We start from the raw sequence: 20,638 nt of genomic DNA, 5'->3' as shown, positions 1-20,638 counted from the left end.
AGACTAGCAAGGAGTTCCAATTTCTCCACCTATCAAATGAAGACAATAATAATGCCTATCCATGTAAGTATTAAGGCAATGTATAAAAAGTATTTAGAACAATGCCTGATGTGTGACACTATTAATTATTATTACATAGCTGCTAAGGGGCCTCTAATCGAGGCTGCTTCTCTGAAGATGACAGAGCTGAACTGCAAAGAAAGAGATCTGGAGAGCCTCCAAAAGCTAGATATCAGCCTACAGGGTTGCAGATCTGAGAAAATGTTTGGACAAGCAAGGGAAGAGATGTACCCGGGGTCTTTTTTGGCTTATCCATGGCATATGTCAGGGATTTCCAGTTGAAACCTCCCTTTACCTTATTAAGACACTAACAGTTAAGTTTATACGTTTCAAAGTTTATAAATATATTATTCTTTTCTTGGAAAGGGCCAGGGTTCAAAAACAACCATTACAGACTATCAAGCCATTCACCCCTTCCCAAAGCTTTTTTTCATGACAATGTGAGTAATGGGGGTTGGCTGGGTCTCAGGCATCAAGAGCCTCCCAGAAAACTAGCCCATGTGACCCAAAGCTGGGATGGTCTAGGATGTGCCAGACACCTGCTCCTTTACCTTGGTTTTCTCTTTACTGAACACTTTTTGGCAACTATTTAGGCCAGCTTTGAGATCATTATAACTAATTAAGAGGGTTAGGCTACATCTGAAATTGAATGATTTCAAGGGTCCTCTTCAAGCAAGTATTCCAATATCTGAACTGCTACAATTCTAAGACTGCAAAGAAATGCAAAATCATGCTAACAAGAAAATAGTCACAAATAAACTGACAACTTAAAAATTTAGCCCTTCCTTAAACATCCCTCACAGCTTAATACTAGGAACTAGCCTTATCATTTGGGTCAATGTTTTTCATTGATCTGGGAGCTCATCTGATACAGAAAACATCTTACAATTATAATGCAGGTAAAAGGCAAATCTATCCATGATAAACAAAGATCTGCCCAACTTGAAGAAGAAAAATTCAACAGCATCACAAAAACATCAAAAGAAAGTAATTAGAATATCATGAAATAAAAGAGGACATCAAGAAAATGGATTAAATCCTTAAATCCTTAAATTTATAAAAGTGATTTCCTATGTGACTGACTAACCAAATCATGAAGTAAAGGATATAACAGCTTATCATCTAAGAATTTTCATAAGAAAGTTAAGCCAAATATAGAAAGTTACTCATTGTTTATTCTAAGAGTTTAGTTCATAGTTATTATAATCCATATTTTTGTCAAAGGACATAAAAGTGATTCATTTTTATAAGTATTGCTGTCATTTTTAAGATGAAGTTCCTATCAACCTTTCTGTTATCTCCATGTGGTAAATAAACTATGAAGATTTAGGTTTCTAAGTGGCCTTTCTCTGATACTAAGTCTCTTGAAATAATAAGCATATGAAAATATAGACAAATGCTCCATATCTGCTCCACCCTTAATCACCCCTCCCCCAAAGCCAAGGGCCCTGTCCTTCCTCTGTCCTTACTGGGGGCCATTCTGCAGGAGGAAGAGCTTCATCTTTTATATATACAAAATTGTCCTCTGGCAATGCAGGTGAAACCTAAGTGTCAGCCTTAACTGAATTTTGTCTGGAGACATGAGATTATTGTGATCTTAATAAGCTTGACCCATTAGAGATCTGGAGGGTCCATAGCAGCCAGAAGAAGATCACTCAGAGTGACTGACATTAGCACACTGTCAAAGGACCCTGACTGATTCTAACCCTTATGAATTCTGAAGAGCTGAAGGACTGCAGACTGGATTCATCTCTCTAGTTTAAAAATTACAGATTTACTCTGTCAGAAATAATTGTGTAATTAGCTTTTAAGAAAAATACTCACAAAACAGTATAAATAAAAACTTTCTCTTCCTCTTTACTGCAAACTCTCTTTAGTTACTTAAAAGTCAAAACAAATCAGAGCTGGAATGATTATATATGTCAATGGAGGAATTATATATAAAGTTATATCTAATTTGGATTTCTCTTCATAATTATAATCAAGCCAGGCCTGTACTCCCAGCACTCAGGAGGCTGAGGCAGGAGGATGACCTTGAGTTTGGAGACCAGCGTGGACTACACAGTGAGTTCAAGGACAGTCTAGACTCTATAAAGAGACCCTGTCTCAAAAACAAAAAAATTACAATCGTAAATATACTAAATATCCACCGAGTACTGAGATTCCTGAACTTTGAAAGATAGAATCCATATCTATAATGAATGTGCAACCTAATCTTTCTTACTTATATGAATGTATACATATGCACATATTTATCTGTGCAATGTAATATCTATGATCCAATATAGATGTTAAGAGTTTTAGAAATTCTCTTTCTCTGAACCTGGCCTCAGGTTCTTATGGCACAGTGGATGGACAGTGAGTGTGAAGAATGGGGATTCTTTATGTTGTGCATTCTTGGATAACGGTAACGTTACTGCATCTTCCTTTCTCCACATGCTAACCTCATCTCTCATTTTTTTAATCCCTTATGTTTGACTTTTATAAACTAGCACTGGAAATGATTTTATTTTTGCTTCCAGCAATAGTTGACAGTTCTCTCTGCATTTCTAATTTTGCTTTAGAGCTCCTCTAAGAGCAAATTTTGTGCCAATATCTATAAAAAGCACATGGAAAATATAGATAAGTATTTCCCTTAATGAGACTTTTAAATCAGTTCTGACTCTCTGAATAGTATTTTAAAATCTGAAACAGACAGAGAGGGAAACTTGAAGTATTTTAACATGTGAAAAGGCCAATGAGTCCGGACGTGCCTGGGTACTTACTCTCTCACACAGCTCTTCAAATGTGCAGTCGGCAATGGTTCCACAGGCTTTATTCAGCCACAGCTCTCTGCCTTGCACTTTTAGAATCCTTGGTCTAGTTACTATGGGAACACGAACAAAGACTCAATCTTGTCTGGATAATTACTATAAAATTCATCTCTTACAGATAGGAAATGCATAGCTTGATGAATAATAGCACATGATTCAACACATAAATTAGACAAAATGCTGATACAATGACTGCCACTTGAGCGTGGCATCAACCCATATACAGCAATGGAACTTATTAATTGGTCAGTGGAGATTGGGCATTGTGTTCTAAATGTATTCTCTTTCAAGAGAAATTAACTTACGTACAATCATTTTGTTTCTGAGCCAGCTCATCAAACAACTTATCCATGACAGCCTCCACATCAGCTTCACTTGTGCTACAGTGAAAAGAATAATAGAATATGAAATTAATAACACTTGAAGCCAACATCAAACAGCTGCCTAAGCCTGCTTAGCTTTTTGCCCATAAAAAAAGAGAACAGGATGTTATGTTCTAAATACAAACATTAGATTTAGAATACACTTAAAAGCAGAGAATATTAACTCTCAGGTAGATGATGCTGCCTTATTTGCATACACTGAAAGACTTCTGCGCTTCTAGCTGTTTCCAGTAATGAGATGATACAGGCAGAGTAAATCCATTAATACTATGTGTACACAATGAGAAGAAAGCTTCTGGCTCTCTCTTGCATGCAAAACAAGAGCAAATAGACAAGGCAGTCAAGCATCCAGCAAAGTATCCTTTGAAATCTCTACTGAGAAGGTACATGTGAAATTAAATATTGAAACTGCTTTAAAAAAAAAAAAAGAAAAGAAAAATCAAGTCAAGCTGCTGACTGAGAGGATCAAATATCCAGAATTAAATTACCAGCTTCGAAATACCAACTTGATCTGCACATCAATAACTTTATCAGACTTCTGGTATACAGACAATTATAAATCACACAGTTTTTCTCAAAAGTGTCCTTGTTGCAAATTCCAGAAAACTCTCTTTCTGTAATGCCCACTATCATAGCTACTATGAAGTTGGTCTCATCACACAATCTTTTGTATTCTAATTAGAAATCACCATATGGTTTAGGGAACACATATATAGAAATGTGATAATGCTATGGCCTTTCTTCCTCTCACTTTTTTTAAGAGAGGCTGATAAATTAACATTCAATAAAATAACTGCTAGAAGAAACACTGTTCAAAAAAACGCTTCAAGTGAAAATGTAAGTTTACTCCAATTCTACATACAAACTTATACAGAATGACCTGCCAATATGTTCAATTTTGACATACAATTCACTCTTAACTAGTTTGGAGAGAATTTAACTAAATTCTAAAATATCCACTTTAATAAAGTCTTAATGCAAATTAATACAACAGATTATTTTCTCTTTAGATTAAGTTTAAACTAAATAAAACCATTGTCCTTTGAGATAATTATCAGGTGGCAGGCACTTAACACACAAGCAACTAATTCTTCAACTGTTCTAAAACAAATGCCTAAAAAACTCAACAAAGCATGTGGTCATTGTGAAGGGTTTAGAATTGTCATATTCCAAGTAATAACCAGTCCACCTCAAAGGATCTTAAAAATAATATTTGCAATGGTTAACTCTGTAAGAGAAATACTATTGTTTTTAATGACGCCTTGGGTGACATTTGAATAAAACCATAATAAAATGAAGTGTCAGAGTGATAACAGAGACCAAAACCAAACTTGAAGGTATAAGAAAAATCACATGAGTCAATGTGAATGTCAGTGTTCCCACCAACCACATGTATGCTTAGACATCATTCTTGAGGATTCAACTTGGAACAATTATCATCTCAAAATGTAGGTGTATAGAAGCACAATTGTTATAGAAATGATCTACTTTTTAAGGGATATAAAAAAGGAGATAACAGGCTAGGAGTGTGGTTCAGTGGTAGAGTACCAGGGTTCAATCCCCAGCACAGGGCAGAAAATAAGAGAGAGAGCAATGCTAGTCACCCAGGACATGTACTGGCATTTAGAAAGTCAACTTCTCCCTAGGTTAGGCATGTAGGCATTTTACTTACTAGACAAGGAGAACTAAATTCTGAAAAATAATCCAGAGAGGTGAAAGTTAAGTCTCCAGAACATATTTGGTGAATAAATCATTGCTTCCTAACTTCTTTGGTGATGATTTCTTTTTTCCCTGTGCTTCAGTGTAACACGTTAGTAACTGTGGCTCAAAACACTATATTCAGACTACATCCTCTAGTCATCCATGAAGGGATTATATGTAATACCACATGCAGCAAAATTATAAATGAAATTACAAAATTTTTAAAATTATAAGTGTCATAAGAACTCTAGTAACTACTCTAAATATATACTCAGAAGTTACAAAATACAAAATTTTGTTGGTGTTAAGTGGCCCCAAAATAAAAGCATTTTATAAAACCAGTCTACGTAGCCTACAACTGTTATCATCTAAACCAACTCACAGTTGGCTGAGGGATTAAATTCTACTGATCTGGATGAAGGACAGGAATTCCATCTTCATAAAGTCTAAAAAGTAGGAGTGGATAGTGCATGCTTTTGTCCTATTTTAGATATACCCAAATTGATATGAAATAAATAAGGATACTGTGAAAGAAATTCTTACCAGAAATGTATATATTAAAAATTCCTTAACAAACAGTTTAAGAGAAAACAGTAGTCTTCTCACATTCTACTCAGATTTCAGGTTTTCCTACTTAGAAAGACTGGACTTCATCATTATTATCATTATTACTTATGTATACTTATGTATTGCGGCACTGGGGATTAATCCCAGGCCTAGAGGACTTGGTAGGCCAAGTCTTCTAGCACTGAGCTACATCCCCAGCCCAGCATTCATTAAACATTTTTAAGGATGAGAAGTAAAGAGAAAAATTTAAAACTGCCTGTCCATACTAGCCTAAAAGTTTAAGTTTTATTTAAATGCATTTCATATTCATTTTAAACATCTTTAAGTATCTTTTGTATTCCTAGTAAAAATTTTAGATGATTCTAAACTATTCAGTATCACACAGAGAATAACAGAATTATCATTTGCTGAACAACTATTATGTAGCAATTTATCTATATCACCCCTACTTTATATTACATCATTATCTCATTTTCACAGAAGGGAATGTAGAGATGCAGAGAATTCAGTCACTTACTCTAAACACATAAAAATGTAATTTTATGAATAATAGAAAATATTAAATAAACAGGGCAATATTAAACTGGAAACAGTAACAATACTTACGGCATATGACTAATACCGTCAATGTATAAAAAAATTACAATAGATAAAAAAGTTGACTACTCCAATAGAAAAACTATCAAAAGATTTATACAGGCAAATTGCATAAAAAGATAGCTTGATAGGCAAAAGCATGTATAAAATCATTCATTTCTACAAGAAATAACTATTGGAAAGTAAAATCATCAGACGTGATTCTTCCAGCCAAACTGCCAGAGATAAGGAAAAAGGATCAAATACTCCATACAAGCCTAGCTATGGTGAAAAAAAAAAACACTCTCATATTCCTGAGAGGAGTGTAAAACTGGGACATGGTTTCAGGACAACTAGATAATGTGTAACAAAAGCACTAAAAACATGTTTATTATAACACCTAAGTTTTCATGCATAGGAATTTCACCTACAGAAATGATGGTAGCTGGACATGGTAGCAGAAGCCTGTAATCCCAGCACTTGGGAGGCTGAGGTAGGAGAATTGCCAAGAATTTGAGGCCAGCCTGGGCTACATGGTAAGTTCAAGGGCAGCCTGAATCACAGTGAGACCCTGCCTCAAACAACAACAACAATAATAACAGTTTTTAAAAAGTAGAAGAATGAAGTTAACTACTAGAAGAAAGGGTCACTGTGACACTGCTTCTAGCATCACAAAAGGGAAAGAGAACTTAACCATCCAATAATGGAGAACTGAATTAAGCACATTTGAAAGCACTTATACAATGGAATACTGTGCAGCTTTTGAGTCCATCTTTTCCCTCTTGTCAATGACGGTGAAGGTGCTGATGGTAGAAGTGCTATGTAAACCCAGCTTTCTCAGAAGAACTGCCAATGAACCAAGAAGTGTCTGGGTCCAGACACTTGCCCTCATGGTTATATTAGCAGGAGAACCAGTCCCTCTCCAATCATGACTCCTTCATCATCCCCAGTTCCCTCCACACCACAAGGTCTTAATAAGGAGGGGAAAAGGGAGTAGGATGTCTCCAGTGTTTGTGATAAGAGCCTTTGCCCTTGCTTCCCATTTTGGTAGAGAAGATGATAACTTTCTCTAAAGACAAGTGATGGAGGCAAGAGTTCTCCAAGAGAATCACTTGGAGGTAGGTATGGTGGTGCACACCTATATTCCTGGCATTCTGGCAGGCTGAGACAGGAAGATTGCAAGTCCAAGCCCAGCCTGGCCAACTTAGTAACTTAGTGAGAGCCTGTCCCCCCCAAAACAAAACAAACAAACAAATAAACAGAAAAGGGACTGGGGATATAGCTAAATGTGAAGGTCCTGAGTTCAATCCTTAGTAACAACGGGGCGGCGGGGGGGGGGGGTGGCGGTTATGAAGGAACAGACAAACTAGGGGAGATTAGAAGCAGCAAAGCTGTTACTTTTCTTAGATGAGCAGGACTTTAGTAGATTAAGAAATCAGAAGGTGGGAGGTGGGGTGCTGAGCTAGTTCTCACCAAAGGTCTTTCCAAAGGCTTGGCACTACCAGACATATTCAAATACATAGGTGAATGGTCAGGCTGGAAATGGGGATGTTGTTTGAAAATGAGACAACAGCAATTCCTAGATTCACTCCCTCTACCTGGACAGGGAGATTCCTGCTCCTCCTCCAGTCCAACAGAAACTGGTAAGCAGCTGGGGAAGTCTTCCCTCTGGACAGGTATTGAACCCAGAGCCTCCCATGTACTGGGCAAGTGCTCTACCACTGGGCCACATCCTCAGCTCTTTTTTAAAATGTTTAGGTTTTAGAATGGATCTTGGTAAATTGTCCAGGCTGGCCTCAAACTTTTGATCCTCCTGACTGATTTTCCTTTGCAGCTAGGACCACAAGCATGTGCCACTGCACTGGGCTACCAGCATGGGAAGTTTCAACAAGAAAGAGGGAGAGAAAAAAAAAAAGAGGGAGAGAGCTGGGCATGGTGCTGCATGCCTGTAATCTTGCCTACTCAGAGGCAGAGCCAGGAGAATCAAGTTGGAAGCCAGCCTGGGTAACATAGTGAGATCCTGTTTTAAAATAAAAATTTTAAAAAGGAGCTGAGAGTGTAAATCAATGGTAGAGTGGTTGCCTGGTACATGTGAGGCCCTGGATTCAATTTCTAGTACTGTCCCCTTCAGAAAGAAGTGAGAGGAGTGATATCATACTAAAATTCTGCATCTTACAGAGAAAAGTTAACATCCCTTACCTCCTCAGTGTCTAGAACCCTACCAGTGAAGCTTCTATGCTAAGAAAGAGACTGAAAGATTTATCCATGGAGGAAACCAAAGAGCCAAATGAAAGACTTGGCATGTACTGACACTGGGATCCTCTAATGAAAAATCTGACCAGCTGCCTTATTATCATGCTCCAATGAAGCCCATCAATCAATAAAACCCTGCTTATGCACACAGAACTTTTAATCAGCTTCTTAATACCTCATTCTTAAGGAATGGAGAATGTCATGAATGGACAACCAAGTTATATCCAGGCATTTAAGGGATGCTTCTAGGATAAAAGACAAAGACCAAAATAAAGAAATAGAGAAAGGATCTTGGAGAAAGCAAAACAAAAACAAAAACCAGAGAGCAAAAAGGCAACAATATAGTCTAAAACGCCTAGAGAAAAGGTACTGTATCCATAAAACAAAGTAAGATAGTATGATCAAAAGAATGACTTGGGCATAAGAAAGGGCTCTAAATATGACTACTAAATAAAAACTTTGGGAGAAGAACTGGAAGAAAAAGTTGAGGTCATTTTTCAGAATACAGCAAAAAGACAAAAAGATGGAAAGATTATAAAATAAAACTAGAAGATTAATCCAGAAAATCAGATTAGAAAATCAGCATCAGGCCGGGGATTTAGGTCAGTGGTTCTGCCGCCTGCCTCACAAGCACAAGGTCCCAAGTTGGATCCCTGTACCCCAAAAAAAGAAAAAGAAAAAGAAAAAGAAAATCAGCATCTAACTAGGATGAGTTCCAGAGAATATGGGGGAAAGAAAAGAAGTTTAAAAAATCAAAGATTATTTAAGTTTCAAAGAACTGAAGGCTATGATTAAGGTGGTAAGGGTCAACAAATGCCCAGCACAAATGGAAGAGGAAAAGAGGGAGGAAGGAAGGAAGGAAGGAAGGAAGGAAGGAAGGAAGGAAAGGGGAGGGGAGGGGAGGAGGGAAGGAAGGGAGGGAAGGAGGGAAGGAAGGGAGGAAAGGAGGAAGGGAGGAAGGGAAGGAAGGAGAGAGGGAAAATCCATTTCAAGGTACATTATCATGCAATTTCAGGAAACCTAAACACTTCAAAGGGAAAAGAACAGGTCAAATATAAAAGATGAAGAATCTGATTCAAATCAACCTTTCTAACAACAATAATGAAAACTTGAAGATGATGATAGAGTATCCGAAATATTCTATGGAAACATTACAGCCAAACTACCTATGCCTAGTTAAACTATTAGTAAAGTAAAATAAAGACATTTTCAGATAGGTGAGAACTCAGAACTATATTTCTCATGCACATTTCCCAGGGAGATGCTTGAGGGAGCTCTTTGTCAGAACAAAGGAGAGTCCTGCTTCTGGAGGATGAAGAATCGTCAGCCCCAACCAATCCTCCTACTGAGAGCAACTATAAACTCCAGACAAAATACAAAAATGGGTACCTGAAAGCACTAAACAGTGAACAGAAACAGATTCTGGAGGAAAGCTGCTACTTAGAAGAAGGGAAAATACAGAATAAGTTACCCACTTCCACAGACTGAGGACAGACAGTATAGGCAACCCTGCTTTGGACAACAAAAACTCCAACAGAAAACCTCCAGTCCTCTCTGGCATGGAGAACCAGACAGGGTTAGGAGCAACCACACAGCTGGGAAGTCAGGAAGAATCCTACAAAATGTGTCCCCAAATTCCTATAGATAATAGTATAGGAAAATGATTTTCACTTTGCATTGACATTGGTGGAACCATTAAGAGTGTGTGTACTAAATCATTTTTCGTTTCAGTGTTTTGTATATATAATGCTTTATGCAAGCTCATTTCTCTTATTAACATGTACCTGGCTTCTTTTACTCATTATTATGCTTGTGACATTCATCGATATTGATGTGTATCAAAGCAGTTAATTTTTATTGCTACATTGTATTCTACGGCATGAAAATACCACAATTTATTATTCTTTCACTATTGATGAGTACATTCATCTGCTAGGGCTACTGTAACAAAATACTACAGACGGAGTGACTTAAACAAGTCCACAATCAGGGTACGGCAAGACTAGTTTTTGTACTAGGGATGGAACCTAGGGGTACTTTACCACTGAGCTATATTCCAGTCATTTTTAATTTAATTTTTTAAAATTTTGAGAGAAGATCTTGCTAAATTACCTAAGCTGCCCTCCAACTTGCAATCCTCCTGCCTCAGCCTCCCAAGTAGCTGGGATCACAAGGCATGTGCCACTATGCTTGGTTCTAATTTCCTCTTCTTATAAGGACTGCATTAGGGCCAGCCCTAAAGACCTCATTTAACCTTATTCACCTCCTCAAGGCCCTATATCCAAATATAGTAGCACTAGGAGTTAGGACTAAACTTATGAACATTGGGAGGACACACACAATTCAGTCCATAAGAATGAGCATTTAAAGTATAGCTTACAGTTCAGTACTACTATGAACTGTACTATATGAACATTCTAATACACACCTTTCATAAACATGCATACATGTCTGTAAGGTATAAACTAGAAGTAGAATCACTGCTCATGAGGTATACACCTATGTTCACCTTAGTATACCTTCAAAAGTTTTTCAGAGTGATTATAGCAATTTCTACTCCAGCAATACACAAAAAGTTCCCTTGTTTACAAACTTGCCAATAACTAGCATTTTTTTGTCTTTCCATTTTAGAGATTATGATGACTATATTGTAAATAACTTCAATTGTAAACTGCCTCAAATTATTTTTGGACATGGATGGAGCATAACATACAAACATAATTTATTTAACAGGTAATTTATCCAGAAACATTTTTAAATAAAATATCATAATATACATAGAATTTAAAAATCTATTCTTCTGCTGGATGTGGTGATGCACACCTGTAATTGCAGCACTCAGGATACTGAGGCAGGAGGATCTCTGTGAGTTTGAGGCCATCCTGGACTACAGAGCGAGTTCAAGGCCAGCCTAGCAAGACCTTGTCTCAAAAAAAGCAAAAAACAAACAAAAAATTCATTCTTCAAAACATTTACGATATCTTGCCTTTTTTTTTTTTGGTACTGAAGATTGAACTCAAGACCTTGTGCTTGCAAGGCAGGTGATGGAACCACTGAGGTAACTCCCCGGCCTTGCCTTTTTTAAAAGTAGGAAATTTCAAGAACATAACATTATTATAAAAACTTTAACTAGACAAAATGCCTTTAACTTCAAAATAAGAAACTAAAATGTCATTTATGATGAAGGGAAGCTGAAGTAGCATCAGTAAGTCTGTAACTTCAGGGCTCTCTTGTCAGTTCTATCTAAAAAATAAACAGAATCCTATACTAAAAATCTGTATTCAGAAATACATCCATTCTATAAAGATATACAGAAGGACCAAGATCATCTAGTTTTTAAAAAATGAAGTGTTTGGGACAGAAGACCTAAGATCGACAACAGGCCTATTCAGAAAAAAATGTGCGAAAAGTACACCAGGATATAGACCATACAAAAATAAAAATGATTAAATTAAACTCAATTACAAACATAATTGAAATATATTCCAGCCTCACCAGCACAATTTGAAGTCTTGAAGATACCTAGTATGATGGTTAATGTTGATTGTCAACTTGATGGATAGGAAGGACACCTAGGAAGTACCATCCAATAAGGTGGGAGCCCAAATGGAGCAAAAGCAGAAAGTGGAAGAAGCCCACCAGCACAAGCTCTCTGGCTCTTTTTTCTCTCCATCCACTTTCTGGCCACTATGAGGTAAGCAGCTTTCCCCCAGCATGCTCTTCTGCTATGATGGTTCTGCCTCACCATACCTAAAGCAATGAAGTTGCTAGCATGGACTGGAACTTTTGAAACTGTGACCTTTCTTCTTTTAAGTTGTTAACCTCAGGTATTTGCCACAGGAACAAAAAGCTGACTAACACATCTGGTAATCAAAAGTAGCTGTAGGGAAACATCACAGCATGAAGATGACACTAGAGTTAAAAGATTTTTTTTTCCAGTGTAAAAAAGGAGCAAGACTACTGTAAGAATACTTAAAGTGGCTGTTAAGAATACAAATATTACACAGCATGATAGCAAACACCCTGTTCAGACTTATGTGGTTCCATTTTTTTTTATTTATGTGGTTCCATTTTAACCACAAAGAAACATACCTTAAAGAAACCTGACTGGGGTAGCATCAAAATGATCAGGAGAAAATAAAAAAAATAGGCTCAGATGCTATGGATACTATTCCATTTTCTCTCTTAAGGGGAGTCAGAAAATGAGCAGGGATAAAGAATTTAAGTAGTTTCCTTCCATTCCGTGAAACAGCTTGACTCTAGGTAATAAATAACTCATCTGTGGGATGCTAACAAACAGTAGGCCTTTGTGCAGATAAGATGCAGAAAAGAAAAATCTGTCCACAGAAAATCAAAAGTTCCCATACTAAAAGAAAGTTATTTCTGATGAGGAAGCATGGTCACTCTTTAAAAAAAAATTTTTTTTTGAGTAGTTGAAGATAGAGCAAAGCTGGAATTCTTTTCTTTTGTTCTGCAATGCCCAGGTAAAGCCCACCATTTCACTGCCTCTTCCTCCTTTTGTTAAGCTCAGCAACTGGTGGAAGGGCAGGTTTCTATTTTCTGTTGAGCAGTACCACTGTGTCTTTAAGTCAGAAAGGCCCTGGAATCAACCACTGTTTCATTGCCAGGAAATCTGGCATCAACTTCTATAGGAATCCTGTAAGTACAGTATCCTGGATTAGAAGCCTGATTGCTTTGGGAGTATGAGAATCATGATTTATTTTTCCATATTAAATCAGTAAACAGAGAAGAAAGTAATCAGTCATTTTAATTTTTAGCAAAGTTTCTCAGGCATTCAACAAAAAACTTAGACTCAAAGAAACAGAACATGTCAAAAGAGACCTTATTATTGCTGGATCATTTAAAATTCTCAACAAAAATTCCAAAACACTTGAAGATTTCTGGAAGAGGGTCATGCACGAATTTAAATGGAAATTAATTTCTTCAAGAACCTCCCATTTCATTAAGATTGACTCAAGGGAACAGAATGCTACTCACACTTTGCTCCTTTATCCCTTTTCACAAATCACAGCTTGTTAAGGTATCAACAAATAGAACAGGGTTGGCTTTCCTTAGTCCCTCTCTCTCCAAGCTCTCTATTCCAGAGAGCCAAAGTTGATTTGACAGAGAAATTTCCCCTTCCTCTTAGAGCCTTAGCCAAACTGCCCTGGCAGAAAGCCTTTTCACCGTACAGATTTCTTGTGCATTCATGTTATATGGCTCGTCCTCTAACAAACAAAATCTGGGGTTGGAGGCAGGTCTAAAATTAAGTTGGTTTAGACTTGCCTTAATATAAAACAGACCTGGTTGCATTTCAAATCCTGTAGGTTTGTTTTACATAATGGATTCAGTTGTTAGAATGGATTTTGTCCTACTATTTATCTTCTCAATCACTCAGAGGCTTAATTGACTGTTCAAAGATCCATTTCAATCTCTAAATTTCCCACCCTTCTCAATCACCTGGAGCATAATTTACCTGGTTCCATTAATCTTGACCTGTACATAATGCAGAATGTGGGATCTAGCACCTTTAGCTCTCAAATTCCAAACCTTCATCCCCACTTCTCTGCGATAAACTCCATATAAAATGTCTCTATAATACTGTATTTTCCCCAACACAAATCAGTGACATAACATGTAGAACTGCAACTAGGTAAATCCAAAAATATTTCTTTTCCATAAAATTTCAGAAAGACTATATTCATCAAAGATTTTTAAAAAACAAAAAAAATAAAGCAGAAGTTGAAGAATGAGAAAGATGAGGGAGTTTTAATAGCTAAAAAAGGCACATAGCAAGTAACAAAAGACCTAAGACTTTTGCCAGATCTGTTTTTCTTTAATGTTAGAGATTGACCTTTAGTTATAACTGTGATCTATTTGAGGATGAAAAAACAAAGAAATAAGAATTCTAAGAAAATCTAAAAACTTTCTTCTATATTTTTATAAGCATATATATTATCCACTAACATAACTATTGTATGTAAACAGAATATTATTTATACTTTAGTAGATGAGTCTGGTCATATAATTGGGTATTTCTGTCAATGCGTTTAGCTAGAAATGATGGGCCAGCTCTGTGAGACAGCAGGACTGTGTGGCACGCTGGAAAACAAGCACTGATATGCCTATTATCAAATTACATTTCAATAAATAAATCAAAAATAAAAGATGCACAGAACAAACTAATAAAACCTGATATTGAAGTCTATCCAAGATGAATTTCTTTTGCACATGTAACACTTTCTACATATCTCCAATAGTTTCAAACACTTGAAACTAATTTTCAATTTAGTAGTCCTTGAGTTAATGCAAGATTAATTAATAAATATTTAAGTGTGCATCTAAATTATGCCAAATAGGATAATTTTATGGTTTTAATAGATAGAAATTTTTTTAAAAAAACAAGCTCCCTGATTATGCCCTATAGGATATAAAGTAGAAGGTTATTGTTGTTTATAATATGTAACTATAAATTTTCAATAAAGATTCATTTATTCATAAAGTATTAATAGTAGATTAGGATAAAAGGGGACATTAGCCTTATAGCAATAAAAAGAACAAGGGAGTACAAATTGAACTGCTTTAATCTGAAAATCCAGATTTTGGATTAGGGTAGTCAACCATCAAGGTTTGTACAAATATTCCAAAATCCAGAAAACTCCAAAATATCAAATACTTCTGGTCCCAAGCATTTCAGATAAGGGATACACAACCTGTACAAAGAATAGCCACACACCAAACAAAGTAGATAACACAGATGAAATGGACAAATTTCTAGAAAGGCAAAAACTACTGAAACTAAAGAAAAAAAATTTTATAGAGAACAAGAGGGAACACTTCCAAACTCATTCTGAGGCCCATGTTAAACTGACAGCAAAATCAACTAACAACATCAACAGAAAACTACTGAGCACTACTTATGAATATAAACACAAAAATCCTCAACAAAATACTAGAAAACCCAACCTAGCAATATACAGAAAGGATTATATGCCATAACTATTATAGTTTGGATCTTAAATGTACCCTAAAGGACCATGTATTGAAGGGCTTGGTCCCCAGCCAATGGCTCTACTGGAGGTGGTGGAATCTTTAGAAGGTGGAGCCCAGTAGAAGGGAGTTAGATCTTAGGAACACACCTGGGGATAACATACTGGGATTCCTGCCCAGTCTTCTCTTTGCTCTCCAGCTGTTATAAGGTGAGCGGCTTTGCCCCACCACACACTCCTTGCATAGCCTTCTGCCCTGCCACAGGCCCAAAAGCAGCAGAGCCAGTTGACCATGGAAAGATACCATTTTTAAGCTGTTTATCTTGAGGATTTCATTACAGCCACAGAAAGGAGACTAACACAATGACCTAGTGATGCTTATCCTAAAAATGCAAGGTTAATTAAAAAATCAATAGATAATATATACTGCATCAACAGCATAATGGACAAAAATCACGTGATCATCTCAATAGACACAGAAAATGCATTTCACAAGATCCAATACCCTTTTATTTATTTATTCTTTCTGGTACCGGGGATTGAACTCAGGACCTTGTGTTTCCAAGGTAGGCACAGCACTACTGGGCTAAATCCCCAGCCCTGATCCAGCACCCTTTTAGAATGAAGACATTCACCAAACTAAGAATAAGAATGTCCTTAACTTGATAAAGGACATCTGTGAAAAAAAAGATAATATCATAATTAACAGTGAAAAACTCAAGTCTCTCTCCTGAAGATCAGAAACAAAATAAGGCTATCTACTCTCAGCATGCCGTTTAACATTATACTGAAGTTAGTTCTGAGAAGGGAAATTAGGCAAGAAAAATAAAAGTTATCAAGCTTGGAAAGAAAGAAGCAAAGTATATTTGCAGAGGATATTAGCTTATATTTAGAAAATCCTAAGAAATCTACTAAGAAACCAATGAGTTCAGCAAGGCTGCAACTTTATAAGATCAATATGAAAAAACTCAATTGTATTTTATATAGTAGTAATGAAGGAACCAAAAGTGAAATTAAGAAAATTTCATTTATACTACCATAAAAAGAATAAAACACTAATAAATAAATTGAACAAAGGAATTGCTGAACATATACACTGAAAATACAAAACAATGTTGAAAGAAATTTTAAAAGGCCAAAATAAATAGAAAGACACTTCTTATGGATTAAATTGTGCCCTCCAAAAGAATATATTGAAATCCTAACCCCCAAGTATCTGTGACTATGTCTGTATTTTAAAAATCTTTGCAAATGTAATCAAGATAAGATGAGGTAATACTGGATTAGGGTGGTCTCTAAACAAATGACTGGTATTATTATAGGAAGAGGAAATTTAGGCACAGAGACAGGGAGAATACTACATAAAAATAAAGGCAGACTGGAGTGATCCATCTCTAAATTTAAAAAATGCCATGGATTCCTGGCCAGAAGACAGGCATGGAACAGAACTTTTTTCAGGATACTCACAAGAAGCTAATTACCAACATTTTTCTCATGCCTTGAGAACAATGGGAGAATAAATTTCTGTTATCTTTAGCAACCAGATTGTGGAACTTTGTTATGGTAGCCCTAGGACACTGATATAACATGTTGTGTGCATGGATTAGAAGACTTAATATGGTCATAATAGCATTGTTTCCCAAAGGATTTACAAACTCAACACAATCCCTATCAAAATTCCATCTGGCTTCTTAGTAGTAGAAATTAACAAGCTGATCCTAAAATTCGTATGAAACTTTTAAAAAACTCAGAATAGCTACCAAAGTCTGAGGGTAGAGGGAGAAGAAAACCTGAGGATTCATACTTCCTTGTTCCCAAAACTTAGTACAAAGCTATAGTACAGTACTTCAGACAGGGTAGTACTGGCATAAGGATAGACAACATCAGTAAGATATAACTGAAAGTCCAGAAAGAAGTCCTTACATTTACAGTAGACTGATTTTCAACAAAAGTGTCAACAAACACACTTCATCAAGAATAATCTTTTAAACAAATGGTGCTGAGACAAATAGATATCTGCATGTTAAAAAATGAAGAATGAAGTTAGATCCTTACCTCACACCATAGGTAAAAATTAACTCAATATGAATCACATATACACATGTAAGAGCTAAAATTATAAAACTCTTCAAAGAAAACATAGGCATAAATTTATTGTCAACTTGGATTAGGCAATTTTTTTTTTATTCACTAAGTTTACTGGTACATTTTAGGTATACAATATGATGACATTCATCACTGGGAATTTATACCTTTACATGATACATTTTGGTTCTTATTTTTCCCCCATTCCTTTGCCCTCCCTTCAACCCCTCCACCCTTCCCTATTTACAAAGACTGTTTCCGTTTTTTCCTTTTCTCATATATTTTTCCTTTCCCTTCTCTCCCCGCCCCTTCCCCTTCCTTTTCCCCTTTGGACCTTTTTTTCCTATTTCACATTATCTATTATACATTTTGATCCTCATTTACACTTATATGGCACCAAAAGCACAAGCAACAAAAGAAAAAATAAGTTGGACATCATTGAAACTTGTTCTCTACAACTGTAGTACTGGGGATTGAACTCAGAGATACTCTGAAACTGAGTTATACCCCCTTGTTTTGTTTTTAAATTTAAAAATAATGAAATAAATTTTTTGCTCTTTACAAGACACAAAGAAAGTAAAAGGCAAAAGCAAAAGATGTGAGGTTATTTTTGCAAATTGCATATCTGATAAAAGACTTGTATTTAGAATATGTAAAGAATATAAAATTTAATAATACAAAAACAAATCACCTAATTAAAAACTGGGAAAGTATCTGAACAGACCTTTCTCCTAAGAGGATATGCAAAAAGTCAGTAAGCACATGAAAAGATAATCATTATCATTAGTCATCAAGGAAATGCTAATCCAAACTACAATGAGATACCATTTCATACCTACCAAGATTATATTTGGGTTGAATTGTATCTTCCTAAAAAAAAAATGTAGAAGACCTAACTCCCAGAAGCTCAAAATGTGAACTTTTGTTTGGAAACAGAGTCTTTGCAAATGCAATTAGTAATGTGAGCAGGTTCTTATTTCAACATGAATGATATATTTATAAAAAGAAAAGAGAGATACACAGGAAGATGGACAGACAACAACAAATAGGTAAGTGTTGTCCAGATGTGGAGAAACTGGAACCCTTTATGCACTACTAGTAGGAATGTAAAATTCTATACCTCTTTTAGATAAAAGTTCTTCAAAAAGCTAAACAGAATTATCATGCAACCTAGCAATTCTACTCCTAGGTATACATAAGAGAAATTAATTATAAGTTCAGACAAAAACTTATATATGAATGTTCATGCAGCATTATTCATAACACCCAAAAAGCAGAAACAAACGAAATGTCCAACAATCGATGAATGGATAATTAGAAAGTGTACATCTATACAATGAGATATTATTTAGCAATGAAAAGGAATAAAGTGCCAATATATGTTACCACATGGATGAACTCTGAAAACATTAAGTAAAAGACTATAATTACAAAGGCCCACATCTTGCATGATTCCATTTATATGAATTATTATTATAGGTGAATCTATAGAGACTGAAACTAGATTACTATTTTCCTAGATTGACAAAGGTAGAATATATTTGTTTGTTTGTTTGTTTGTTTGGTATCAGGGATCAAACTCAGGTCCTCGTGCTTGCACAGCAGGTGGTGAAACCACTGAGCTAAATCCCCGGCAGGTAGCATATATTTGGATGGGGGAGTAAAGGGTGACAGCCAAAGGACTCAGGATTTCTTTTTGGGGTGAGAAGATGTTCTAAAATTATAGTAAGGATGGCATAACTTTGTGAATACATCAAAAATCATCAAATTGCATACAAGTAAATTGTTTGGCATGTGAATTATATCTTAATAAAACTGTAAAAATAAATCTGGAGGTAAGTACAATAAGATATGCTTATCATATATAACAAAGTTAATGATAATACCTCAGTGTCATGAAATAGTGGTTGAATTTCTGATTGTTTTTTATTTGGTTTGGCTTTTGTTCTTAAAGTTATTTTATTCAGGATCCTCACAAGTCTACACAGTACAATTGGCTAGTAAGTTCCTTAAGGCTGTTTTAAACTATAGGTTTGCTCTTCATCTCTCCCTTTTTGTCTCGCTTATTTGTTGAAAAAGCAATGTATTTGCGCTATTAAAAAATCTACAGTCGAGTGATAATCTGGTCGGAAAGTGGTATTGATACCCATCTTCCACAAGAGAGAAGAGGCAGACACAGAGAATTTGCCAATACCACACCAAACCTGGCTGCTCTTCACTTGAAAGCCAACACCTGGGAGACAAGAAGTGGTAGGAAGGAAATCAAGTTTATTCAACAGCTGGCATCCTGAGAAGGGAAAACCAGTGAAGAAGGAGGATATTTTTGTTGCAGTAAAAACATGCAAGAAATTTCATAGTGTCAGAATTAAAAAGAGACAAAACTGCAGAGGAGGCTTCTGGGTCGGCGTGCCACAGCTTCCAGCACAGAGGAGGATTCCGGGTCACTGTGCTACAGCTCCCAGCTCAGAGGAGGCTTCCAGGTCAGTGTGCCATGGCTCCCAGTGCAGAGGAGGCTTCCGGGTCAGCATGCCACAGTTTCCAGCATAGAGGAGGCTTCCAGGTAGGAATGCCACAGATCCCAGTGCAGAGGAGGCTTCCAGATCAACGTGCTACAGCTCCCAGTGCAGAGTAGAAGTATTCTAGGCCAACCTACCACCGCTCCCAGCACTGAGGAGGTGAGCCGCGCGGCATCAGCAGCATACCCCCAGCCCCGCTGAAATGAGAGGACACGGAAACAAGCCTCAGAACCACACTTCCAGATCACCTACAGCAACCCCAAAGGGAAATAAGATGGAACACTCTGATACTCAACCACCTGGATTCTCTGAACTAGCAACGAAAGGGGATCTGGAAAAAATAAAATCAGAAATGATTTCTCACATAACAATAGAGATTGTGCCCATAGTGCAAGACATGACTAATAAATCTAGAGAGGACATACATAAAAAAATAGAGGAGCTGGGAAACATGATGGAATCGCAACACAGGAAACAAATGGAATCCATAAAACAGATGCAAACAGATTTCCGGGAGATTAAAAACTCCAGTGAAAGTCTATGCAGCAGAATGAGCTGATGTGAAGACAGAATTTCAGACATAGAAGATAATATTGCAATTAGTGACCAGGAAAAGAAAAACTGCTTCAAAACTGTAAGGGACCACAAGAAATCAATCCAGCACCTGCTGGATGATGCAATGAATAATAATATAA

The 20,638-nt window shown here is 36.4% G+C and overlaps 1 protein-coding gene across 26 annotated transcripts in view; it reads right to left on the bottom strand.

Annotated features, from left to right (window-relative positions):
• Positions 1 to 20,638, bottom strand: part of Afg1l (AFG1 like ATPase) — a 246,510-nt gene that overhangs the window by 41,453 nt on the left and 184,419 nt on the right. For 23 of the 26 annotated variants that reach the window (XM_087208621.1, XM_087208622.1, XM_087208645.1 and 20 more), the window contains 2 exons: positions 3,183 to 3,253; positions 2,826 to 2,926 (listed from right to left, as the gene is read on the bottom strand). In XM_087208621.1, the coding sequence (XP_087064747.1) occupies positions 2,826 to 2,926; positions 3,183 to 3,253 (172 nt within the window). Of the gene's footprint in view, positions 1 to 2,825; positions 2,927 to 3,182; positions 3,254 to 16,413; positions 20,141 to 20,638 lie in introns of those variants that run through there. The other 3 variants (XR_015450312.1, XM_087208626.1, XM_087208640.1) reach the window with 3 other exon arrangements.

Source organism: Heterocephalus glaber, unplaced genomic scaffold (assembly GCF_053883595.1).
Source record: "Heterocephalus glaber isolate CG9 unplaced genomic scaffold, H.glaber_assembly_v1.0 deba00000942, whole genome shotgun sequence".
NCBI lineage: Eukaryota > Metazoa > Chordata > Mammalia > Rodentia > Bathyergidae > Heterocephalus > Heterocephalus glaber.
Note: the sequence above shows the minus strand (reverse complement) of the source record. Positions and strands in the feature narration are given on the sequence as shown.